Source organism: Erythrolamprus reginae, chromosome 1, assembly GCF_031021105.1.
Source record: "Erythrolamprus reginae isolate rEryReg1 chromosome 1, rEryReg1.hap1, whole genome shotgun sequence".
Taxonomy (NCBI): domain Eukaryota; kingdom Metazoa; phylum Chordata; class Lepidosauria; order Squamata; family Dipsadidae; genus Erythrolamprus; species Erythrolamprus reginae.
The window spans coordinates 331,179,058-331,199,740 of record NC_091950.1 but is presented as its reverse complement, the minus strand read 5'-3'; the positions used below and the strand labels follow the sequence as shown (position 1 = coordinate 331,199,740).

At 40.3% G+C, this 20,683-nt stretch overlaps 1 protein-coding gene across 2 annotated transcripts; it reads right to left on the bottom strand.

Moving 5' to 3' along the window:
- Window positions 1-599: 599 nt before the first annotated feature.
- Window positions 600-18,385, bottom strand: LOC139157265 (monocarboxylate transporter 10-like). Of its 2 annotated transcripts, XM_070733851.1 has the most exons (11): window positions 18,188-18,385; window positions 14,737-15,003; window positions 14,224-14,315; window positions 12,621-12,863; window positions 11,901-12,116; window positions 10,061-10,270; window positions 8,589-8,743; window positions 6,639-6,801; window positions 4,638-4,841; window positions 3,231-3,433; window positions 600-1,677 (listed from the first exon to the last, which is right to left on the bottom strand). In XM_070733851.1, exons 4-11 carry the CDS (start codon window positions 12,859-12,861, stop codon window positions 814-816), a joined length of 2,256 nt encoding a protein of 751 aa, XP_070589952.1. In that variant the 5' UTR covers window positions 12,862-12,863; window positions 14,224-14,315; window positions 14,737-15,003; window positions 18,188-18,385; the 3' UTR covers window positions 600-813. The 2 variants fall into 2 exon arrangements, with proteins under 2 accessions (XP_070589952.1, XP_070589953.1); XM_070733852.1 differs by lacking the exons at window positions 14,737-15,003; window positions 18,188-18,385 and having other exon boundaries at window positions 737-1,677; window positions 4,638-4,790; window positions 14,224-14,298.
- Window positions 18,386-20,683: the final 2,298 nt, after the last annotated feature.

The window sequence follows — 20,683 nt, the reverse complement described above, 5'->3', positions numbered from 1 at the left end:
TGAGCTAGCATGATTGGCTCAGGAATTCTGGGAGTTGAAGTCCATAAGTCATAGAAGAGCCAACTTTGCCTACCTTTGAACTAGTCTATCAAGCACAGGAAAAATCAGGAGATTCAAGCAGTTCAAGTGAGTGTAAAGATTTATTGCAAGATTGAACTCTCTACGAGAATCTGAACTACTAATGGTCAAGAGAAATTCATGGGAGATAAGAATAGAAAGGAATTTGGAGTGGACTGGACTTAGATCTCTGGTGGGTGGACTCATGGCTGACATCGCATTTGTTCCCTCCCTTGTCATCCCCTACATCAATGGTTCCCAAAGTAGGTGGTAGTGCCCCCCGGGGGGCAGTGGGATGTCTTAGGAGGGCGCTAAGAGGCAAAATTGGTGGAAGGGAGGCGCTAAGAGGAGCCAGTGGGCAGCAGGTAGTTCACTAGTCCTGTCCCCACACCGCCGCCCATGTCCACCTAATCGCCCGCTCACTCCTTTTCCTGCCACTCTTTTCCCGGCAGGGGCCGAGCGTGCCGCGAGATGGGCGTCTTACTGGAGTTTAAGAACTGGGAATCCAGTTCTTTTGAAATTGTTTGTACACCTAAGTTATAAAATAATGAAAAAGAAACATTTATTTTAGAAACAATTATTTGTAAAAGCTACGTAAACAAGCATTGAAAAAGTATACAGAATAATACAAAGAAATTGCTACTAGTAAGTCATACAGATGTGCTAAATCAAATGCCATTAATACTACTGATGAATTCTTGTTATCTCCTCTCTTACAATGGTAAATTGCTAACTTCATCTTTAGCAAATATCACATTATTGCTCTTTCTGTGGGGAAGTGTGTTCAGAGTCTTTCAACGATGTAGGCGTTTCATTTTCTTCAGACGCCATTTCAGATTTGGTTACATCTTCCATTGGACTCAATGTAGCTGTGCTCTTAAGCTGTTCTTGATAAACATTAGGGTCATCAATATCCTCCAAGAGCATCGTCCCATCTTCTTTTTTGTGAGAGGCAGAAGGCATATCTCTCAAATGCTCTTCCTCATCACTAATAAAGTCATCTAAGAAAGCCACTCCATATTCTTTTCTGTGAGGAAAACGATCCGACTGCCTGGAGTCTGACCTTTCCCTTCTCATCAACCATTCTGGCACAGTTAGCTCTTGTGCAGGCCTTACCCCAGTTGTAATTTCAGCTTCTTCTTCTTCCTCTTCCTCTTCCTCATACTCATCTAAGAAAGCCACTCTGTGAGGAAAACGATCCGACTGTCTGGAGTCTGACCTTTCCCTTCTCATTAACCGTTCTGGCACAGTTAGCTCTTGTGAAGGCCTTACTCCAGCTATAATCTCAGCTTCTTCTTCTTCTCCCTCATACTCACTCAAAACAACACCATCTTCTTTTCTACAAGGTATGCGTAGGTCCTGGGTCATCGAGACTGAAGCTTGACTTGGAAGAGATTCTGAAGTAATTAAGTTCTCAGCTGTACTGTCCTCTTGCTCCTGGAGACCCTTCATATATTCCACAGTACTCGCAGAAGTTCTATGTTCTGTTGTCACATTCTTACCAGATGTTGTATCTGACTTTAGTATGCTCTTAAAGGACTTCATGCTGAATCCTTTTGAATGGCCTGATACACTTTGCTGAGGAGATACCATAGATTTTGTGAACGAGGAAGTAATACTCTGTAAGAAAACAAATAAATGCATTATGAAAAACGGTATTAATGATGGCTGTTCAACAGCATCCTTTCATTATCTGAACACAGGGCATAATCACCTCTTCTTCCCACAAAGGAAATAAACAAACATTGAAGTAGATGATAGAAAATAGGTAGATGGGAGAAAATAGGTAAGGCGGAAGTTTACACCAAACACTCTGTAATCTGAATTTGCATTATGATGAAGACAGTGTACATTTGATTTTAAAAGTCTATCATCTATTAATCATGATCATTGTTCAAATTCCTTTTGAAATCTATAATTTAAATAATCTCCGGATTCATTCTCTATAAACCATCCTTCCACATAACCTTCAATCTCTGCTTTGGGACAATTTTAAAATACAGTGATACTCGTCTTACAAACGCCTCGTCATACAAACTTTTCAATATACAAACCCGGGGTTTAAGATTTTTTTGCCTCTTCTTACAAACTATTTTCACTTTACAAACCCACCGCCGCCGCTAGGATGCCCCGCCTCTGGACTTCCATTGCCAGCGAAGCGCTCTTTTTTGCGATGCTGGGATTCCCTTGCTGGGATTCCCCTGCAGCATCGCAAAAACACAGAAGTCCGGAGGTGGGGTTTCTCATGGAGGGGAGCCTCAGGGGAATCCCAGCAGCGCAAAAACGAGCACTTCGGCTGGCAAAAGGGGTGAATTTTGGGCTTGCACGCATTAATTGCTTTTCCATTGATTCCTATGGGAAACATTGTTTCATCTTACAAACTTTTCACCTTAAGAACCTCGTCCTGGAACCAATTAAGTTTGTAAAACAAGGTATCACTGTATATATAGAGAGATTATTAAAATTCCCAAGATCCTAAATCAGCTTGTAAGAACTGTAATCCCAAACCAAAACTCAAGCCTTGCTCTGTTGTAATCACTTCCTCTCCAAAGATTGTAAATATAAAAATTCATTTCCTCTTTGCTAATTATCGCAGTGTGAAGACGAGCATTCCCGATGGCACTGGAGTGAAGGAAAAGGACTATAAGATCCAATCTTTCACCCAGCTCCCTCATGAATCAAATTTGGAGCCCTTTCTAACCATACAAGTGGAGTTGTATCCGCCTGATACTCTAGGCAGGAAGGCTGAAGTAAAATCATATGCCATAACAGTCACATGATTCTACATTTAGCAACTACTGTGCTTAATGACCGAGTTGCTGGTCCCAACTGTGGCTACTAAACAAGAACTAAGTATATAAAAATCTGATATTTTTTAACAGACTGTACTTTTTCCAGACAAAAGGGGCATGAGGTATTTCAGGGTGGATTACTCCCTACTACTGGAATTTATTAAAAGGAAATTCAAGAATATTAAAGGCAAACGGCAATGAAACTGTACTTCTTTGCATTTGTCTAGGAACAAATAAAAATGAATGACAAAAAAGAAAATAACAGAATTGAGGGAAATCTCTGGAGAAATTAGCCAAACATATTGCTTGTGGTGGTGATAAAGGAGGAGGTGGCTAAAATTTTCTTGTTTAGAAAAAGAAATGCCGTCAAATACTCCTTACCCCTAATGAAGGACTTGGAGATTGCCAAGGCACTATGGTATTGGTTATTATACATACAGAAGCATTAATGTAGTTTTTTGTTGACTGGACTGCTTCTCTTTGCAGCCAGGGTATTAAAGCGAGTATGCCAGCTGCTGCAATATTGCAAATCCCGGTTACTATAAAGCCAATGGTATAACTGCCATATATGTCATACATTGCACCTGAAACAAAAATATGTTTACTTTTCTGCTTCCTTTTCCAAAACAGAATTTTATTTCAAATGATACCATACATTCCAGTATCAAAAAGATTTAAATAATTACAGCACACACTTTCCTGGTCCCAAAAGCTATACAGGTGGTCCTTGTATAACTGCTCATTGGAACTGAAAACGCTGTCATTTAACAACAGTTTTACGTAAAATAAAAAAGAAAAATAGTGACCATACTGCTTAGCTGCAACAGTTTTTGCAATCCCCAGTTACCAACATTAAGTGAGAATTGTGCAGATGTAAGCGAGAACCTCATCACAGCTTCTAATTTCCTGCTGGATTCTCCATTGATTTTGTGAGCAGCCAGCAACAGAAATTCTTATTACATAGAAACATAGAATATTGACGGCAGAAAAAGACCTCATGGTCCATCTAGTCTGCCCTTATACTATTTTTTGTATATTATCTTAGGATGGATCTATGTTTATCCCAGGCATGTTTAAATTCAGTTACTGTGGATTTACCAACCATGTCTGCTGGAAGTTTGTTCCAAGGATCTACTACTCTTTCAGTAAAATAATATTTTCTCACGTTGCTTTTGATCTTTCCCCCAACTAACTTCAGATTGTGTCCCCTTGTTCTTGTGTTCACTTTCCTATTAAAAACACTTCCCTCCTGAACCTTATTTAACCCTTTGACATATTTAAATGTTTCGATCATGTCCCCCCTTTTCCTTCTGTCCTCCCGACTATATAGATTTGAGTTCATTAAGTCTTTCCTGATATGTTTTATGCTTAAGACCTTCCACCATTCTTGTAGCCCGTCTTTGGACCCATTCAATTTTGTCAATATCCTTTTGTAGGTGAGGTCTCCAGAACTGAACACAGTAGTATTCCAAATGTGGTCTCACCATCACTCTATACAGCGGGATCACAATCTCCCTCTTCCTGCTTGTTATACCTCTAGCTATGCAGCCTCATATAATTCCCCGCTTTGGTGCTATTTTTTTGTTTTGCAACATAACTGTTTTTAGATATTTATTGTTTTTTTTTCTTTTTAAATCACTGCTGTATGCTATACTTGTGACGTCTGCAGGCATACAAATATAATAAGCAAATAAGCAGGCAAGCCTTGTTCTTGGATACAGTAGCACATTTTCTCTAGGCTAACAATATTCTTTACAGACAAATCGCACAATCACACTACTAGTTTACCTGCAAAGGGTGGGCCAAAGCAGCTAATTGCATTGACAGCCATCATAAATCCCCATGCAATAGGCATTTTCTCTGCTCCCATCAAATCAAATGTAAGAACAGGTAGGAGAACATAGTTTCCTGCATCAAAAAATCCCAAAAGGGAGCAAATGCCTAGAAGAGCACCAAAAGACGTGCAATGAGGAATAAGAAAGTAGACCACACCTGAAAAATAAAACATGAAGGATGTATGTTTCAATATGAACACAATGTATATATTTACCTTATAATCAGGGGTGGGCTACTGCCCAGATGGGGGGCAACACAGTGGGGTAGCGAAAATGGAGCTCCACCCCAGAGCACCCAATTTGCACTGAATGATATCGAAAGAAAATGCAGGGCGTCCTGCATAAGCCACACCCACAATGTGGTAGTACAAATTTTGGTAGCCCTTCACTGCCTATAATATAAACTGAGATAGAACAACAATCATCAGACTTTGCCACTTCTAATTTCTGTTATGTTCGGGCCTGGGCCAGCTGTTGCCCCCACATATGTGAGAGATGCGTCACAGAGTGATTGTGAAAGCCTAGCTGACAGCCAGGGAAACGTGGCAGACAGCCCAGAGGATGAGGCAGATGGTTCAGAGGAGTTGGCAGACAGCCCACAGGACCTGGCAGACAGCCCAGGGGATTTAGCAGGCAGCCCGTCAGATAGCCTCTCTTCTTTGGATTCGGATGCTGAACAGATAATTAATATGCGTAGCCGTAGAGCAATGCAACGTAGGGCTCAATTAAGGGATTATCAACGGTGATTATGGTGTCACCTGTGTTTGGGTGTGGTCCACAGAATGAGGGCTGGGTGTAGTTCCCATAATGAGGGCTACAGTTACAAAAGGGAACAGAGGCAGAGGCAAACTGTGGATGTTTATCTGTGTGGTTTGTGTGGCTTTGCGGTTCCTGCTTTGAAGCCTCTGCTCTGTGCCTTTGGATTTCAACTCAGCATTGTCAGGCAAGTGGGAGTTGAAAACTCTGGGACTAGCTGCTGCTCTCGTGCCTCGAGAATTCAGAGAACTCTTGGAACGTTTCTGCTACATGAATTTTGTATTTGTTTGCTTTTTCATGAACTTTGTATCTAGCTGAATTTTCGCCTCGAACTGTGTTTTACTCCTGAAAATAAGGACACTTTTCTTTAGCCTTTTCTTCTCTGTTTAATACAAGTTTGCTGATTAGCAATGCACGTGTGTGTCTGACCTTCTTTCCTGGACTGTTAATTATCACCTGAGCCCTGTCAGGCAGAACAATTTCCAATAGTTTACCTCTGGTTACCAAATTGTTTTCTTCTCAAGTATGGTAATAGTGCGCGATCTTCCATGCTATATGTTGAGGAACCTATGCATTGGTTCCAAGTGCCCAGTGTCTTCGGTTAGAGTACCATAAGGAAATTAAGTTCTCCCAATCTAGAACCCACCTCATGTGTCAACTTCCATTTCCCTAATTCCTAGTCATCATGTTCACCAGTGACTGGGGACTAAAGTCCAAGCCATCACAAGAATGGCCTCAGAAAGATTTGGCATCAGTAAACTGAAGGCACAGCGTTAACTTGCAGTTGTGCTGATATAACTCAAATCTGCCAAGTGATACTCTAGATCAGTGATGGCAAACCTTTTTTTTTGGTTCGCGTGCCAAAAGGGGGCCACAGTGTGTGTGTGTGCGTACATGCCCGTACCCATAATTTCATGCGCTGCCCCCGCACATGTGCACGATACCCACCCATCCCGACACACAATTGCATGCCTGTTTTTTAATCTCCCCAGGCTCCAGAGCCTTTCTAGGAGCCTGGGGAGGGCAAAAACGGCCGTCCCCATTGCGCCGGACCTCAGCTCACATGCCCACCAATATGGCTCCACACAGTACTTGTAGCACGTGAGCCATAAGTTTGCCATCATGGCTCTAGATGTTCCCAGGTCTAAAAACATAATTTTTCAGACAAAACACATTCAGATCTTACTGTGAAACTTACCAACAGATAATATGGATGCCTGATTAACATAAAGTCGGTCAATATTTTCAAGATCACAAATTTTTCCAAACATAAGACAACTAAACATGCTGCTTACTCCAAGTCCTACCATAATGTAGGATGCTTTTTCCAAAGGAATATTCAAATCAGCTGCAAGTTTCATCTGCAAAAAAAAAAAAAAAAAGCAACAGCGATTTTTAACATGTCAGCTAAAAAGTACTCTGTGAACACTAGCCATAATTAAGCTATTCTAGCAAATTCAGTGACACTTGTTCAAAGATTTATGCAAATAGTCAGCAAAAAACTAGATGTGAGTAACTGACAATTCAAACCTTTCATACTTCTCTCGATGCTTCTAGCTTCATTGGATACATAGTCTTCTTCAATTTGGTGCCTCCATAATGCATTGCCAAAAATCAAATTGAGAGGAGATTATGGGATTTGATCCAATGTATAAAGAGGGCACCAAATTTGGATCCTGAGGCAAAGACGCCACGTTTTCTTCAAAAAATATTCCTCAAAAGTAATTGACCACACATTATTAAAGTTTTGAAAGTTACTGCAGTTGGTGTATTTGACACTATTGAAATAAATATTCCCTTGTTCATAGTAACCACTTATCTATTATGCACAAAGAGACATCTTACAGCTACCAAAAAATAATCAACTTGGCCCAGATTGATGTAACCCATCTCCAAAACGGAGTTAAGGATTAAAAGACTGGAAAAGATTAAATGTTTACCCACATGTCTTAAAATATTTAGAATATACAGGTTTGGCGGGCCCCAGGGGAAGAGCCTTCTCTGTGGCGGCCCCGGCCCTCTGGAATCAACTCCCCCCAGAGATTAGAATTGCCCCCACCCTCCCTGTCTTTCGTAAACTACTCAAGACTCACTTATACCGCCAGGCATGGGGGAGTTGAGACATCTTTCCCCCAGGCTCTTTTATACTTTGTTTTATTGTTTGGTATGAATGTGTTGTTTGGTTTTTTAAATAATGATAGGGTTTTATATGTTTTTTAATATTAGATTTGTTCTACTATAATATTGTTTTTATTATTGTTGTGAGCCGCCCCGAGTCTTCGGAGAGGGGCAGCATACAAATTTAATTAATAATAATAATTATTATTATTATTCCGAGACCGCCTTCTGCCGCACGAATCCCAGCGACCAGTTAGGTCCCACAGAGTTGGCCTTCTCCGGGTCCCGTCAACTAAACAATGTCGTTTGGCGGGACCCAGGGGAAGAGCCTTCTCTGTGGCAGCCCCGACCCTTTGGAACCAACTCCCCCAAGATATCAGAGTTGCCCCCACCCTCCTAGCCTTTCGTAAGCTCCTTAAAACCCACCTCTGTCGTCAGGCATGGGGGAATTGACATGTTCCTTCCCCCTAGGCTTATAAAATTTATGCATGGTACGCTAGTGTGTATGATTGGTTTTAATTTGTGGTGTTTTTTAAAGTAATTTAAATATTGGATTTGTCGTACATTGTATTGCTATTGCTGTGAGCCGCCCCGAGTCTGCGGAGAGGGGCGGCATACAAATCTGATTAAACTTGAAACTTGAAACTATTATTATTATTATTATTATTATTATTATTATTATTATTATTATTATTATTATTACATATGCTACAAAAATAAGCATTCTAAGCAAGAGTTCTCCAATGTTTCTGGCTTTGCAGACCAGCGGGGAACTGGTCTGCAAAGACCAGTGGGAGGGGAGATGATTCCACACAAGTGGCCGGCAGCTCCATTTGTGAACACACACCCTCCACTCACTTAAATGGAGTGCACGCATGCACTCGACAAGCGCACACACGCTCTCTGGCCATTACCCCAGCTTGATTGCAAACCCCTCACAACCCACTAGTGGGCTATGGCTCACAGGTTGCGGGGGACTTGTTTCAAGCTATAACAGAAAAAACAAACAAAAAAGTTAATGACAACTTACCATATGCACAAAAGGTATGTAGAATCCAAATTTTGCTAATCCAAGAGAACTGACCCATACTTCAAAAATACGATCTTTCCATAAACCTAAATCAACTATAAAACCTCTTAATGGCGATGTTTTAAATTTTTCAACAACACTTGGATGAGCTCTATCTTTAAAATACAAAGTAAAAACAAGAGAAATTATTGCTGCTATTTACAAATGTCTTAGAATACTGGTGGATTTCATCTGACAGCAATAAATACAATAGCTACATGCAACCTTCATAAAATAAAAAGCATATCACAAAAAAAGATGGGGGGGAGAAAATAGAACATCTGCAAACTTAAAGGAATATAGAGAAACTGAAGATTCAGAATTCACATTTTCATTTAAGCAATGGACAATTTCTTGTACATAATTTCCATTTGCTACATGACGCTATCCATTGGGGCATTCAGTTTACAACTTGCATCCCAGATTATTGTTATTATTATTATTTATTGAATTTGTATGCCGCCCCTCTCTGAGGACTCGGGGCGGCTCACAACATATATAAAAGACATAATAATACATCTAATACAATTAATACAATTAAAAACCATAAAAATCCTAATATAATTTAAAACATTATCAGTAATTTGAGATCAAATTACAAATATGGTTGCAACAGTTTGTCCTAAACATTGGATTAGCTTATTTTTTATTCCCATTTTGTTTCTTATTTATTGGGGTGGGGTGGGGATGTATAGTTGTGTTTTGTCTGAGACATTGTGTAGGGCAGTGATGGTGAACCTTTTTTGGTTCAAAAGGGCGTGAGCAGGTGTGCACATACCCACCCTTCCCTCCCTCCCCCCCCATGCATGCTCACACACACACCCACTGCCCCCCGTACATACACACAGGCTTTTCTGAAGCCTAGTAGCTGAAAAAAATGCCCAAACGGGCAAACCGGAAGTTTGGGAAAACACACTTCCGGTTTCCTTTTGTGCTGTTTTTTGCACTCCGGAGGGTTCAGGGAAGCTTCCTGAAGCTCCAGACTGCAAGAAGCAGCACAATGGGCAAACAGGAAGTTTGGAAAAAGCATTCCGGTTTGCCCATTGTGTTGTTTTTTTGCACTTCAAGGCTTCAGGAAGCTTCCCGGAATCCTCCGGAGTGCAACAAACAGCACAACGGTAAACTGGAAGTATGTTTTCCTGAACTTCCGGTTTATCTGTTGGGGGATATTTTTTTGTCCCCGGGGCTTCAAGGAAGCTTCCCTGAAGCATCTGGAGGACAAAACAGCCTTTCCCAAGGCCGAAAATCAACTGGCCCGCACTCATATGCACACTGGAGCTGCCATAGGTTAGCCATCACAAGTGTAGGGGAATTTGAAAGCATGAAAAGAACTATTTGTTTTATTTTGTATTATCATTTTACCCAGTACAGATTCCCTTCCTCTCCACACAAATGGATGTATTTAATTAAAAATGTCCAAAACAATTACATACGTTTTTGAAGAGGCTTGTATGCAAATCCAGCAAAAATACATATGGATAGAATTACACTATACACACGCAAACTCTTTCTCCATCCAAGTTTCTGAATTAGATAATACTGAAGTTTATTCTGTACGAAAGTTCCTGCAGCCCCTCCAGCCATCACTAATCCAGTGGCAAATGAACGCCTTGTAGTAAAGTAAAGGCTAACCATTATCAGGCCTATCAAGAAATAATAGTAATTTAAAATAGTTATTTTATATTGAAATCCAGTCACATCTCACTCAGTTTTATTTAACACAAGAAAGTTATCTGGGAAAGGAGAAAGCTTACACACACGGTCATTGCTTTTCATTGGACCCAATTCAATACCATGCTACTATTTATAGTTAGTAAGGCTTGCTCTCAGTTAGATAATGCATGCTGGGGTCATTTGCAAGCCAAACTAATTTTAAATCTGATGAATGAAATAACTGGGATTTACTCCCTTAGTGGTGGGCAGGATGACACTTTATAAGCATGCAAGGTTTGGTGGACTATTTTTCTAGCCTTTAAATCCACTTAGAAATCATTCCAGAAGCCTGGATAGTTTCTCCATTAGCCCCCACTTACCACCCACTCCACTGTAATTTAAGCAACTACAGCAAGGTGGCAAATACCAATGGAATGGAAAGGGCTAAAACAAGCATGTTAAACTTATCAGACTTAACAGACTTGCTACATTTATTTCAACTTTTTAAAAAAATCAAATTAAATTAAAGCCTTTTGCAGCCTTCTCTAACAATACATTCTGGATTCATAGAAAACTTTTACTAAAAGAGTACCGGTAATAGATTTTTGGAACAAACCTCCAGCAGACGTGATTAGTAAATCCACAGTAACTGAATTTAAACATGCCTGGGATAAACATATATCCATCCTAAAATAAAATACAGGAAATAGTATAAGGGCAGACTAGATAGACCATGAGGTCTTTTTCTGCCGTCAATCTTCTATGTCTCTATGTTTCTAGAAAATAACCCAGGAGTAGAATTTCCTAAAGCCTAGTTTAGATTATGTCTGCTCAGCATTCCTCAAACTAAGAACCAAACTAGCTCAGGCTAGATACTAGATGAGACATGTATGACACCTTCAGTGGTGGATTCCTGCTGGCTCGGACTGGTTCTTTAGAATAGGTAACAAAAATGTGTTGCTGCTTGCAGAACCGGGAGCAATGACCAGCACTCCATGCTCCCGAACCGCTCCTCCAGTCACCGCAGCTTGCAAAAAATCCCTCTGCTCATGTGCAAAGGCTTCTGCTTGTGCACAGAGGATAATTTCCGTGAAGTGACGTAGAAAAACGCGCACTTCCATTGCGATGCAAACCACTAGGGAAGGTAAGTGGAACCCACCCCTAGATACCTTGTTCTATATACCATATTTTTCAGAGTATAAGATACCAAAAAAAAAAAGATGCACTTTTTATCCCCACCCCAAAAGAGGGTGAAAGCTTGGATGCTCCTTATACACCAAATGTAGCCCCATCCAGCCCCCCCCCCACCTTTGGCCTCTGCCTCCCAGCAATTTACCCCCTTGCAGCAAACAGAACAGAGCCTGTTATTGCCAAGCAACTCATCATCAGCTTCCCAACCCACAGCTGACTAAGGCTGCAGGCAGGCCACGTGCCAAAACTGAAAGTAAAACTAAAGCTGCAAAGAGGCAAATTGCTGGGAGGCAGAGGTAGAATTTTATTTTGTGTTAATCAGACTGCTGAAACTGGATACAAGGAGGTAAGTCAATAACTATAAATAGCATTTCGCATTTAGCAATAGCATTTGACTTATATACCATTTCATTTTAACGTAAACATTACCTGGAGTGTAGGCCAGACTTGATCCCACACCAACAATGATTCCATGAGTGAAAAACAGCATTGATAAATTTTTACTATACGAGGACCACACTAGACCACCCATGGTCACTAGATTTCCAATGATCGCCACTTTTATAGCTCCATACTTCACCAGAAGTTTTCCAGAAACAGGACCAAAAATCATAATGAAAGCATAGCTGATAGATCCAATCCAAGCTTTAAAAGATAAATGTACTTAATTAAACATATTAAAAACAATATTTATTTACTTATTTATTTATTTATGTTTTTAAATTTTTTTTATGCCACCCTTCTCCTTAGACTCAGGGTGGCATACAACATTTAACAATAGCTCTTTTTTTAAACAGAGCCAGCATATAGCCCCCACAATCCGGGTCCTTATTTTACCCACCTCGGGAGGATGGAAGGCTGTGTTAACCTTGAGCCGGTGATGAGATTTGAACCACTGACCTGCAGATCTAGCAGTCAGCTTTAGTGGCCTGCAGTACTGCACTCTACCCATTGCACCACCTCGGCTCTTTCAGTATCAAATCACTTGTATGTTTTACTGATGTAAATGACTCTAATTCTTGTGGTTTTCAATAGCACTGACATTTAAACTATTTGCTTACATACTGTTAAGCAAGGTATAATTATAAACAGAACCACAGTAAAATATATTAAAGCTATGCTGGAAATCATAATGTAACAATGACCTACCTATCTGCGAGTTACTTGATTTAAAAGTCTCAAGAAGGGGCAACATGTATACACCAAAGGCGCTATGAAATCCACTGACAAGCAAGCAGTGAGTAGCAGCAGCAAAGACTACAACCCAGCCCCAACCCCCATTAGGAGGGGGGTATAAAAAAGAGACATCTGCCTTGATCTCAGCCAAAGTACATGTTCTTCTTAATTTCCGCTTAGTAACCATAGCACGGATTTCTTTCAAGGTAGGCATGACTGGGAACAAAGAATTGTAGAAACAAAAAAAGTATCATTAATCTCTTAAATAGAAAATATTCAGTACACCTATCAATAATCAATTTTCTTACGAAAACAGCATACCCATACAAGTGGTCTTTACCTTATGACCATGTTGTCAGCGATAGTTCAAACTCATGATAGTGCTCAACTAGGGGCACTTATGATTGGTCTGCAGAATTCCGGCCATCGCAGCATCTCTGCGGTTACACAATTGAGATCTGAGTTCTTGGCTATTGGTTTGCTATAGCTGCTATCAAGCTATAGTGCAATTTCCAAAGTTTCCTGCTGACTTTTCAGTAGGAAAGTAAATGGAGAAGCGAGCAGGAAGTTGGAAGTCACTGTCATGTAAGGTATGTGTTTAATGATCTGCACACCATGGTCTCTTAACGATGGCAACTAGGATTGCCATCCCTAAGCAGCACAGTCACATGAAGATGCACCACTGCAAATGGCAATTCCAGGCTCAATTGTCTTCGTAACCCGCTGGTACAGCCTGCTGGCAAAGCTGACTTCTCTATTTATTTACAACTTTTCATAAGTTATCCAAAAGATGTTACACATGTCAATCCCTAGAAGCATAATTTCACCATTAATTTTATAACACTATAAAATTAAGCCGCCCCAGGTCCCCGGAGAGGGGCGGCATACAAGTCTAAATAATAATAATAATAACAACAACAACAACAACAGTAGTAGTAATAATAATAATAATGATAATAATATTGCATTCATCATTTGACTATCGGAGAAATGCTAGGTGTAACACAATTTTCTCCCCAAAAGTTTTTATTTTTCTCTACAAACTCCATTTTTATAATACACAATATTCCTTAAAATATATCAATGACATACATATACATTTTCAATTTTCCATGAACCAATATCTTATTTTGCACCTATCTTCAACTCCTATTCTTTAGTCTGTCTCTAAACTCCCCTCCCTCAACCTTCATCTCCTCTTCCTATTTTCTTACTCCTTCCCTCCCCCATGGGAACTCCGTGTCGCCGCGGTGTTTGGCCACATCCTCTCCTCGCAATGTTTTTTCTTCTTTTTGCTAATATTATCAAGTGGAAATCAAGCCACTCAGGAAGTTCAAATGAGTATTTATTGCAAACTTAAGCTCTCTACAAAAATCTGACCCACTAACAGTCAAGGGAAATGAATAGAAGCATTCAAGGTGTGCTAGACTTATATCTTATATCAGCAGGGATAAAATTCAACCACCTCTGCCCGGTGAGGGGGTAGGGACAATTTCAATTGGTTTGCTGAGCCAGTAGAAATTGTCCCTGTGGTTGGCCATGTCCTCACCCGCCCAGTCACCCTGTCATTGCTCACCTCTTCTGGCTGCTTGTTGCCAGGGTTGGGACCCAGCGTGATTTGGCTGTGGGAGGTGTGTTTATGTGGCCACCTTGCTATCTCCTTCCAGCCTGAAAAAAAAGCAGAAATAAAATATTTGAAAGAGGCGTGGCTCATACATATTGATTCTAACACGGCCAACATAGCAATACAGAAAAAGGTTATTGATGGCTTTTCTCCCTGATTGGTGGGCGAAAGGCTCAATGACTAAACCACCTGTTTGGATGTGTACTCTAAAGAGAAGCCCTGCTGGCTCTTTGAAAATAATTTTTGCGTGAGTGAGCGGGGTTTATACTATGCATGCTGGCACTGCCAAGATGGCAACAGAAAGAATTTACTCTGATGAAGGGGCTCACCAGTTCTGGCCTTCATGTTCATCCGAGAGCTCATGGTAGGACAGTGGTGGCTTTATCTAGGCCTCATGGTGGCATCCCAAAAGCTGGCATTGGAGCAAGGACAGCAAGTTGCTCAGTGGAAAGCCAGAGATCTTACCAGCAAGGTAGGTCTGGCGGGGCTGGGGACGAGAGCCGAGATGGGCGGAGAAGGTTAGGTCAGCTGTGGCTACTTCAAGTCATGCATTTGAGCGGTTCCCTCTCTTGCCACGCACACCGGGTCGGTCCTTCTTCTGATAGTCCTTTGGGGAACTTCATTCGGGATCATTTCACTAACGTTACTGTAAGTAACTTTGCTAGGTAGGAGATGGTAAAAGGTTTGCAGCTTCTGCCCTTGTCACGGATAACAATTGTGAGACCTGTGTTTCTGGAAAAAAAATACTTGTGAGAGTGTAATTCAGGGTGCTTCATGGGAACTGAATCAGAGCATGTGGCATTCACCCTTGACACGTGTCTTGATTCAGAAAGGTAATACATATTTCCTTAACTGGGCAAGAAAACTCTCTGTAATTACAAAAGATGTTCTACGCAGGGGAAAGTGGTATCTTACTCTGCTCCAAAGCAGCTTGGAGTCCTTTTAGCAGTGAAATAGGCCCTGTACTCTTTTCCTTTACTGATAATCTGGGCCTCAGACACAGGAAATGGGAAAGAAAGATGAACTGTGGCAGATACTTGGGGTTTGGGGGTAAGTATTGGGGTGTGGACTTTTAAAAAATATAGTATTCCAGTCTTAAACTTTAGTGGCAAAATTAATATTATAACTCGATTTAGTCACAGGGATAATTTGTGATAAGCTTTGGAAAGCTATCCATTTGTTTTAAATAAGTAATCAATGAGTTGGTACATTTGTCAGCACAAGTGAATAAATCATCCAACCAACAGTTCTAACTAGGATAATTCAAAAATAAGATAATTAGGAGTTGTGAGCAATTGGGATCTCAAGTAAGTTGTGATTGCCATTTTTCATGAAACTGATCAGTTTATTTTTTGCTTTCAAGTGACAAGTTGAATTGTATTTACTATTGAAAGTAGGTCCCGCTTAAATCAGTAGTGCTCATTTTTCTGTTCAAGGGTATAAGAAAATGTATTAAAGATTGTCAGCTTTTAATATATAAAAATATTTTAATCCATATAGAATAATTTTTCAAAAAGCAACCTAAGATTTTAAAAAGATTTTTAAAAGTCCATGCCCACCCAATCACATGATCACCAAGCCATGCCCACCAAGCCACACCCACAGAGCCGGCAGGGGGGGAAATTGAATTTCACCCCTGGCCTACAGGGACTCATGACTTATGATACATTTGACCATTTCCTCAGGCTTAGCCTGGTTATATACAATTATTTCTAATACCAGACAAATGTTCTTAAAGCATACATAGTATGTAACTAAAATATCTTCTACTTCAATTTGCTAACTTTAAATACAGAGGTACCTCTACTTAAGAACTTAATTCGTTCCATGACCAGGTTCTTAAGTAGAAAAGTTCTTAAGTAGAAGCAATTTTTCCCATAGGAATCAATGTAAAAGCAAATAAGGCATGCAAACCCATTAGAAAAAGAAATAAAAGCTTGGAATTTGGGTGGGAGGAAGAAGAGGAGGACAGTTGTGCAGAAAAAAGAAGGTAAGGTGAGGGGAATAAAAAAAATCCAAAACTTTAAAGCTTTAAAAAAAAAAGGGATTCTGAGGCGGCAAGTAGGAATACACGCCTCCCATACACCCGGTGCGAGGCTGCCTCCCATACAGTGCACCAAAGAGAGAAATAGCAGAAACTGGCCGGGCTTTTGTGCTCTCTCAAATTTCGTAGGAAACTTTTCCGGGCTCGGGTTCTTAAATAGAAAATGGTTCTTAAGAAGAAGCAAAAAAATCTTGAACACCCGGTTCTTATCTAGAACATTTATTAAGTAGAGGCATTCTTAAGTAGGGGTACCATTGTACTTTAAAACTGTAAATTGTTTTTTGATAAAAGTAGAGAATATAATTCTGAGAAAACTGTCCCTTATGAAATCTGATATTTTCCTCCTGAAATCTATGGACCAATATACTTCTAAATATTTTGTATACACATACTCAAGATAAAAAAATGGAGTTATTGTGTTAGCATACAGGGTGCGTTCCAAAAGTAATGCAATTATTTTTTTAAAGTAATTTATTGAACAGATTTTCACAAACACTTAAAATTCTTCAAAGTACTGTCTTTGGGCCTCGACACATTTTTCCAACGATTCTGCCATGACCGTACCGGCTTGGAAGGCGTCTTCGGGGACCACTCGCAAAGTCTTCGTCACGGCTGATTGAATCTCTTCTATGGACGAAAAACGCGCCTTGCCACAATGCGCTACTGGTCCGCAAGTTCCTGGCCAAACACCAGGTGCCAATGCTGCCCCCCCCCCTATAATCCTGCTGTCACCCCAGCAAGCTTCTTTTTGTTCCCAGCCCTGAAAGGAACCCATTTTTCGTCCATAGAAGAGATCCAATCAGCCATGACGAAGACCTTGCCAGAGGTTCCCGAAGATGCCTTCCAGGGTGCGTACCAGTCATGGCAGAGTCGCTGGGAAAAATGTGTAGAGGCCCAAGGACAGTACTTTGAAGAATTTTTAGTTTTTGTGCAAATCTGTTCAATAAATTACTTTTTTAAAAAAATAATTGCATTACTTTTGGAACGCACCCTGTATCAAGGCACTTACCTGACTCTAGTCTATAGTCCAACAATAAAATCATAGTCACATTCTCTGATTTAGAACATAGAATAGGATTGGAAAGGACCTTGAAGACCTTCTAGATCTAGCCCAACCTCAAGGCAGAACTTAATTTACCAAATGAATGCATTATGTAGGTGCTCAAAAGCATCTTGTTCCAATTTTCTGAATGTGTCAACAGTTTAAAAGTATCATGTAAATAATCAACCAACGTCTATTCCTTTCTAACCAAATAGAATTTAATAGAATTCTATAATAATATATAATATTCTATAGTAATTATAAAATATAATATTCTATAATAATTATATAATATATTCTATTATATAATATAATATTCTATATTTATATAATATTCTGTAATAATTTTAGAATAGAATAGAATTCTATTTAATAGAATAGGAATATCCAATAATCTTTAACAGTTGTTAATAATCAAAAAGGGACTTTTACAAAAGGCAACTGGACTTTGTTTTCCCCCTATCTCATCCAAGAGGATTCTTCAGTTCTTCCTTCATCAGTTCTGAGTAGGAAAGATCTTCAAAGCAAAACAAAATGCAGTTGCCTTTTGAAAAAGGGGCCAACCATGACCTGGAGGGCTGAGAATCTCCAAACCAAAGCCATTAAACGTTAACAACAGGGGTTTTAAAATAAACACGTATAAATGATGCCAAAAGCTCTGTGGCCAATCAGTTCAAAGTTGAGTTTCTCAATGAATGTGCTTCAGCGGAATAAATCCAGTGTCCCACAAAGTCCAAATCAGTTCGCATCCCGTTCCTGTTTCCATATACCTATAATATACCATATTATACCCATATACCTATAATAGTATTGTATGCCTATCTTAATACCTTTTCCTTATACCTTACGATAATGCCACCGCTATTCTCCTTCTATTGAGCTATTCCATATCCCTCTTTGTCCCACCAGTTAGCCTAGACAACGGGGGTCGCCCCGTTATTATGGGATGCAAGCAGCCCTCCAGCGCCTTCCCTGCGAAGTTCGGGTTTCGCCCCCGCCCGCAGCCTTCAAATTCTCCAGCGAAAGACGCTGACTCAGGAAAAAAGGGGACGGCTCCAGTTTGCCAAAGGAAAGCGAAAGCTTTGTGACGTATTGACGTCGAGCCCTCCCGTTAGAACGCTCGCTTGAGGAGTTGGGGGGGGGGGCGCTGGAGAGCGTCGAACTCTTAAGCCTCGCCGGAGTTCCATAGCACAGGCAACAGGAAAAGAGCGGGAAACTGTGAAGGGAGGGGAGGGGCTTATCCCGGGTTTGCGGCCACAATAGGGGCGGAACCGACGCCGCCAATTTTTGTGAGGACTCAACGCTGACGTGGACGTGGAAGCGAAAAAGCGATCGCTGTATGGAGATGTTCATTCATCCGAGTCAGGGTTGTCTCAAAGGAGATTCCCCCCCCCACAAGAGTCAACTGGACTTTCTGGGTCCCCCCTCTCCTTTTCTTTGAAGACGTTTTGCTTCACATCCAAGAAATGAGCTGAAAAAGCTTCTTGAATGAGAAGCAATGTCATCATCATCATCATCATGATAATAATAATTTGAAAACAATATTGACAAAATCACAACCTGTCAGTTGCAAAAGGCCACGTACTTGGATCTGCGCACATCATACAAAAATACATCACAGTTCTAGATGCTTGTTCAACTTGTGATACAAGATCCAGCATGTCAATCTCATTTGCTGTGTATTAGTTTTTTTGTGATAATAATAATAATAATAATAATAATAATAATAATAATAATAATAATAAATAGAGTTATAAGGGACCTTGGGGGTCTTCTAGTCCAACCCCCTGCTTATGAAAGAAACTATACCACTTCAAACAAATGGTTATCCAACTTCTTAAAAATAATAATAATTTTTTAGATTTGCATGCCGCCCCCCTCCAAAAACCCGGGGCAGCTCACAACAATAATAAACAATGTACAAATCCAATACAGTATTTAAAACAATTTAAAAATCCTTATAACAAAATAATCACACAACCCAATCAGACCATACATAAACCAAAGCAGTTAGGGGAAATGTCAATTTCCCCACGCCTGGTGGCAAAGGTGAGTTTGCGGAGAGGAGCGGCATACAAATCTAATAAAATATTATTATTATTATTATTATTATTATTATTATTATTATTATTATTATTTCAACAACTTGCGAAAGGCGAGGACAGTGGGGGCAGTTCTGATTTCGGGGGGGGGGTTGGTTCCAGAGGACTGGGGCCGCCACAGAGAAGGCTCTTCCCCTGGGTCCCGCCAGACGACATTGCTTATTCGACAGGACCCGGAGAAGGTCCTCTGTGGGACTTAATCGGCCGCCGAGATTCGTGCGGCAGAACACGGTTCTGGAAGTAAAAACTTCCAGTGTTGGAACATTCACAATTTCTGGAGGCAAGCTATTCCACTGATTAATTGTTCTAACTGTAAAGAACTTTCTTCTTGGTTCCAAGTTGCTTCTCTCTTTGATTAGTCTCCACCCATTGCTTCATTATTTTTATTTTGGTCCTGCTTCTGGAAAACTTCTGGTGAAGTATGGATCTATAAAAGTGGTGATCATTGGAAATCTAGTGACCATGGGTGGTCTAGTGTGGTCCGCATATAGTAAAAATTTATCAATGCTGTTTTTCACTCATGGAATCATTGTTGGTGTGGGATCAAGTCTGGCCTATACTCCAGGTAATGTTTACATTAAAATTAAATTTTGTCACATTTCTTGTTTTTGAAAACATATTTTTGTTTTGCTTTGTTTTTATGGCAGAAAATAATGTCACAATGTAGGCAGCACCTTTTCAGGAGAAAATAACTGTACATTCTTTATTTTGAAGGATGTAATCCATAATAGTACATACTATATTTTTCAGAGTATAAGATGCATATTTTGAGTACTGCATACAACACAGGGTTGCATCTTGAATATGAGACAATGTGACTTGTAATGCAACTTATATGTATAAGACGGGTGTCAAACTGGTGGCCCACAGGCTGAATACATCATGTGCAGGCCGTACCCACCCCAGCTCCCTGAAGGGGAGAAGCACCGTGAAACGTCACATAATGGTCATGTGATACTGCGAGTTTGACACCCGGGGTATAAGAAGATCATCATCATTGGTTACTTTTGCCCAAAGCACACAGGGCAGCAAACGTATACCCAATGAATCCTAAACACGGCAGCATCTTGGGCATGTTCCAATTTGATATCTATTGTCTGCAAGTTAGCTTTTAACATCTGTTGCCCATTTTGCGTGTTCCACCCAATTTCCACTTTTGTGCCAAATGACATCCAGAGTTCTCTCTAGGTAGTGTTGATGGAATACATAGAGCTTTTGTGCTAT